Source organism: Channa argus, chromosome 5 (genome assembly GCF_033026475.1).
Source record: "Channa argus isolate prfri chromosome 5, Channa argus male v1.0, whole genome shotgun sequence".
NCBI lineage: Eukaryota > Metazoa > Chordata > Actinopteri > Anabantiformes > Channidae > Channa > Channa argus.
The window spans coordinates 21251972-21258033 of record NC_090201.1 but is presented as its reverse complement, the minus strand read 5'-3'; the positions used below and the strand labels follow the sequence as shown (position 1 = coordinate 21258033).

Below are 6062 nucleotides of genomic sequence, written 5' to 3'. Positions count from 1 at the left end.
ATAGAGTTGAAAAATTAAATAAAATTAATTTAATGGAGATGCAACCTTTTGCGCTGATGTAATTTTCATTGTTTTATTCTAAAACTTTATACACTCCTGGACCATTTTTCTTACTTCTGATGATGAACAGATATTTGTACTAGCTGAATGTACATTATTATCCCTCTTTTGGCCTTTATGCCTTGTTGTCATCTTTGCATTTTTAATAATCTCGTTTTTGTGGGCACTATTGCCACTGTTTTTGTCTTTCATTGTCCTTCTTTGGTACACACATTGTCAATCATCTTCAAAGCACTTTGAATAGCATTGACCTGTAGGAAATGTGCTATATAAATAAAGTTTTCATTGCTTGATTGCTTAATATATTAGGTTTAGGATTTGTACTCCCTTGGCTTAGTCCTGGTGGTATTGACTGACAAGGTCACTATGCTGTAGGCCTTCATGACAGCAGTGAGGCTGGTGTGCAGGTCTGCTGGAGCTGCAGCTGATGTTGTGTTGGGTTCTCCATCCCTTTGCGTAGCCTGACGTGTGTTAGGACTTTTCCTGCACCCTAGCATTTAAGTTACCCAGAATGAGGTCATTGCTAGAAATAAGCAGAACGGTGTTGTCAAATAGTTGGTAGAAGCTGCCCTTCCCAATATGTGTAGGCACATATGTCCTTTGCAAGGTAGTGGGAGGTGGATTTACTAGGGGTATATGGAGGGTCACCAGCTTTTTACTTATTCCAATGGGTTTTTCAGGGAGTGAGTGACCAAGTGAGTGGCCTTTCCAAATGAAGTCATTCTCTTGTTTAGACTGCAAAGTATAATTCCTGAGTATATGTAGTAGCCTACCCAGGACATGATAGAGAAAAACTTATGTATCTTTGCAAATATATATTCTGCAGAATGTGTACATTATTGCCTGGTCACAGGTACATAATGCTGGGAGTAAATATTAAATATATGTATTTAAACTATAATTCCAGGGTGGCAAGAAAACCCAAAAACTCTAAACACGATGTAAAACACAAGCAATCACTAATGCATGAAAATCATATGGTGTAACATTTTATTTAATGAATAATAAATGTACTTACAGTTTGTATAAAAATATAGCAAATGCTAAAGGCAAACAGCTGGCAGGAGGACACCAATACTTTATCAGTACAGGAAGGTTGGAGGGGGATCGTCCCTCCAGAACAGAAAGAATTAAAAGAAACTTCAACTGGGAACACAACATCTGGTCACTGAACTGTAACTGTATAATTTGCTGCTCTCAAGGCGCTTTCCACTCAGCAAATGTGTCACATTGCACACTGTGTGCAATATTAAAATAGAATTATTGGAAGCTCTTAAAGAATTTTACTTATGTAATATATCATGTGTAAATACATGGCTACATGAAAGTCAGCGGGGATTGGGGAGAAAGTATGTATTTGTGTGGAATCACCCAAACTTTCACAGTGTCACTGAAGGGAATATTTCTTTGAAAGAACAAGTTTACAAATGAGTAACAGTTACACCGCTCATTGTTATTTGAAATCAGGGTATCCTCTCTTAGAGCTCGAGGGAATCAACAGCTCTCTATAGCAACAACAACAAATCTGTCTCTTTTTAATGGACATACAGTACGTTATGCCACATCACACATTTGTGTGAGCATCTGCTTCTCCCAAATCAGTCTGATGTAACTCCAACTGTCCCCTGTCTTCTAAGCGTTCTGCATCTCCTTTCCAATCTTGTAGCTGAGGATCTTGTTCCAATCAACCTTGGTGCGGGTGACCGGGAGCTGTCTGCGTAAGGCTTTGAACGTGGTGTCTGACATGGTTTGATAGTTCTCACTGATGGCCATCTGAAAAACAAACCCCTACATGAGCCATCACTTCATGTTTTGTAGCTACAAACAAGCTGCACCATGGTGTCATCTGTCACTTGCAGCCAAACAGGAAAAATACACAAAAAGAAAAGGGGAACCAAGTGGCCGGTGGCAAAATAAGTAAGTTAAGTTTTCCTTTGTTTTGAACAAAGTTGGAAAAATTCTATGACAAGAAAAATCAAAAATTGACAAATCTCTGAAAAAGTCTGTTGTTAAAAAACAAAACCAAAAAAAACAATTTGAATAGATGATGAGTTTTGATGTATTTGAGTTTTCTTACATTCAAAGCCCTTGGTAAAAAGGCAAATTTAATCACAACTCATTTGGATTTTTCAGTTGACGTAGTCTATCACTATGTATGTATGAATGTATCTTGGTAAATCAAACTCTTTCTCATTAATTCTTTAAAGACTGTGGCTCTTCAATTCCACATACCTGGTATTCGTTCTCTGCTTTCTCTATCATTTTCACCAGGTCCTTTGCAGTCTGACTCTCACTCTGCCAAAACATACATTCATGGGATAATTACACAAGTTCTAAACATACATTAACAAAAATCAATGAAGAAATGCTCCAGTACAACTTAAAAATCTGTACTAAGATTTAAAAAAATAAAAAACTTACAGACACAGTGAGTGCTTCCTGTATATCTTTATGGCTGACCAACTGCACATTTCCATCCTCATAATAATGCACCTGGGATAAACACAGGCCATAAAGAATGTGGAGATCCACGCAGCAGTGGACAAAGTTTTGCTCTTCACATGACATGAAATATTCACTCATCATACCTGTATCTTCAAGACTCCAACCACTTGGGTCGTAGACTGTGAAATATTGAACTTCCATTCTGAACGATAGCGACCATTCCTGTAGAACACATGAAATCACACACATAACACAGTAATCTATCACTGCCTCTATGCTGCTGAGAACATAACTGTCTGAGTGAATTTGATCAGGAAGTTTACAATGAAAATCATTATCCTCTATGAACTTACCAGAAGTTTTTAGGCTCAAATTGATGGTCCTCGATACAGGCGATAATGGTCTTCTGGCCATCCACTGTTTTCCCATAAACCTGCATCAGATAAAACGGGATGAGCGAGTGATTGGTTGTATGTTATTGCAAACACAGCAGCCACAGTACAGATGTGGGGGAACATTCTCACTGTGCAGACTCCACTGGGGTAGTGGTCTTTAACGTAGGCCTTCAGGGCAGAGTCGCAGGCATCTCTCCATTGCCTTAGTGCTACCTCACCCTCATGGGGCTTTGGGTCACTAGCTATTTTCTTCAGATGGTCATACTTGAAAGAGATTTTGTTGTGGGGGTCAAAGAAGCGTCCGTTACCCAGATCTCCGTGCTCGGTTATCAAAACCTGCAGGAGAAGCAGAGATGGACAGAGCAGCATGGTGTCACTTACGCAGGTAATACGCTATTGTGTTAATAATCTAGACTAATTTTAAAGGCTCAACAAGAAAAACTGATAATTTAAACATGTTCAAAATGCTTGCCTGATCTTCATATCCATCGATTTTGGCAAGGCTGAACTGATCCATGTTGTACTGGGCAAAGGCACTGCATCAGAAGAAAAATAAAAGCTGCAATCTCATCCAGAACATAAATATAATGTTAAAGTTAAAAACAGAAACGAATAAAACTCACTCAGCAGCACCCTCTCTGAGAAGATTATCATTGTTAAGCAGTATTCGGACATCTGAAAATGAAAATGAATACAAAATACGTAATAACAAATTGTTTTCATACACACTGAAATACAGCCACTGCTAAAGGTGACAGTCACAAACGACCATTCTCACCATTAAAGACTTCGTTGAACTCCCCTGGAGGAGCATGCATCACAAAATTAGCTGCAATACGGACCTAAAAAAAAAAAAGGAAATGCTTTAGCACAACAGAAAGAGGCATCACGTTATCACTGAAAACAGCCACTAGGGTGAAGAAGAGAGCAGTCAGCTTAACTTTGTAGACTAGAGGCTTTACTTTGGCCACTCCTTATGGCAGCCAGGGTATGTCACCCATAGGCTTCTCTATTAACAGCCAGTATGCAAGTGTAAACATGTGGTAAGTACTAGTGCTGTCATAAGGAAATACTCAAGGGCTGCCATTTACCATCAGCAGAAAATTTGCAATAACTTTTTTCACACCAGTTCGTGATGCTCACAGCTTGAATCAGTCCTTCATCCTAATGTTGCTGCCACATTAGAGTGTGACCGTGCAAGTGATGCTGGTTTATTTCACCCCGGGGCTGCAGCTTGCAGTGACCTACAAATGGGTCATCCAGCTGAAAAGGGCAGAGGGCCATCACAATGAGCAACCTACTTTGGTGTGTTTCTGGACCGTACGTTCATTGAGAGCCTGAAAAGCACTGGCAGGGTCAGACTCCCTGATTCTCCACTGCGCAGTTTAACAGGATGCGATTATCTGATGAAGATACATTTATTTTAAAAGGTTCCCTGCAGTAAGGCAGAGAGGTGTAAACCAGTGGCCTTACCATCAGCTTAAGGAATGCGAAGCATTGTTTTACTGCATGTGGCAACACGATTCAGGCTGCACCACCAGTCACTGCAGGAAGACAGCACCAGCCCAGTGACTCTGCTCCAGACAAGTTAAATACAATATGCCCGCAAACTCTGCTAACATGTTTGACTGACTTCAGCTCCTTTCTTAACTAGACCTGTTTATGCTGCTACGTCTAGTTACAATGCACTGGCTATGAGAGTGACGGTGTGATGCCGATGCTCTGTCATTAGCTCTAAATGCAGGAAGTAGATCTACTTCCCTAGGATTTAGCATTAGCTAACTACTTCAAAAATGTACTAAACTTATAGTCAGGCTAAATTAGCCGCAAGGATATCGTAATGTCATCAATACATGATCAGAATCGCACAGGCTTATGCACGGGAAGACCATCATGCAAGACCTTACAACCCTGAACCGTCACATTCAAAACCGCCCCGGCTAAGCTGCTCCTAACACGACCCGTGGGGCAGGTCAGGTTGCACGGTGAGCGCTGCACACAGCTCTGCTACTTTTCAAGACGGAGGTCGAGGTTTGTACATTAATCACACTTTGACTTTATAACTTATTACCTTCTCTTCGTTACTGAGCTCCTCGACATCTCCCATCTTGGCTCCACTAAGTGTTCACAAGGCGCCTGCTGAGGTTGCCAGGTATAGTCGACTCCTCCCAGCCCAGCACAACAACGGGAGTCGGCTGCACTGGGTTTCGTGAGTATGCAGTAAACACATAATAAGCGACAATCCCTGAAAACCAATCTTTAATAGAGTTTTTAAAAGAGGACATGGAGGTTGTTTGTCTACAAAGCGGAGCCATTTTATTATTTTATTTATTATTTTATAATTGTATTATTTTTGATGAACCCCCCCCATCAAAACAAAACAAAAAATTTAAACTGAACACGGCAATTACCCGACCTGGCAACCCAGCATCGTTCATGTTTTGTGTGGGGGAGAAAATGTCCATTCATATAATGTGCGATTCTAGAACAAAACTTAAGGCAGATGCAGATTACTGGAAGACTTGATCGTGTGAGCCTTAAAATATTTCGTTCTGATAATCCAGCACTATATTATAATCCCTTTAATTTCCTTCCAAGGCAGATGTTGCATGAGGTGAGGATCACCTTAACTTTTTTAATGGAAGTACCGATTATTAGGAGGGATATGGTTAAAGTAACGTACAGTAAGACGTTGACAACACCGTCATTTAGAAATTAAAAAGTGTTAATGATGCTAATTCCAATATAACGTGAATGCATCATAACACCTAAAAGGGAGAAGTTGTACTGCTGCATTCACAAAACGTGGGGAAATCGGGACCAGAAATCTCATAAACTCTAGAAGAGTTCACGGTTGTCATCCCTTATCTAATATAGTCGCACCAGATGGACAGAAAATTGTCTTTGTTAGAAACCAAATAAAAATGAACAGGACCTAACTCTTACAAATGACCTTTATATGTAATTTGATTGATCAGAGACTGGTCAGAATGGCTCTATGTTATGGCTTTCCCAAGCGTTCCCCTTAATATATTCGTGATTTTAATTACTGTATATGTAGTGAACTCAGCACAACTCATTTGACAGCTGTCATCATTGAAACAAAAACCCAGTCCGGATTAGTCAGGAGACAAACTACACTCTTTTACCAGAATGTGTTTT

General features: G+C 40.1%; 1 protein-coding gene across 1 annotated transcript; it reads right to left on the bottom strand.

Annotated features, from left to right (window-relative positions):
• Window positions 1–1036: 1036 nt before the first annotated feature.
• On the bottom strand, window positions 1037–5110 carry LOC137127012 (F-actin-capping protein subunit alpha-2-like). The gene is made up of 10 exons (XM_067503289.1): window positions 4972–5110; window positions 3679–3742; window positions 3524–3575; window positions 3373–3436; window positions 3030–3236; window positions 2859–2938; window positions 2649–2727; window positions 2482–2553; window positions 2293–2355; window positions 1037–1833 (listed from the first exon to the last, which is right to left on the bottom strand). The coding sequence occupies exons 1-10, from the start codon at window positions 5005–5007 to the stop codon at window positions 1693–1695; spliced, it is 858 nt and encodes a 285-aa protein (XP_067359390.1). The 5' UTR covers window positions 5008–5110; the 3' UTR covers window positions 1037–1692.
• Between the last annotated feature and the right edge of the window lie 952 nt (window positions 5111–6062).

What these genes read in the sequence shown, in the direction of transcription:
- LOC137127012 (XM_067503289.1), bottom strand. Translation starts at nt 5,007, where the DNA reads ATGGGAGATGTCGAGGAGCTCAGTAACGAAGAGAAG. An exon ending in AGCTCAGTAACGAAGAGAAG is followed by an intron (nt 3,743 to 4,971) that starts GTAATAAGTTAT and finishes TTTTTTTTTTAG; the next exon opens with GTCCGTATTGCAGCTAATTT. An exon ending in CTCAGAGAGGGTGCTGCTGA is followed by an intron (nt 3,437 to 3,523) that starts GTGAGTTTTATT and finishes CTTCTGATGCAG; the next exon opens with TGCCTTTGCCCAGTACAACA.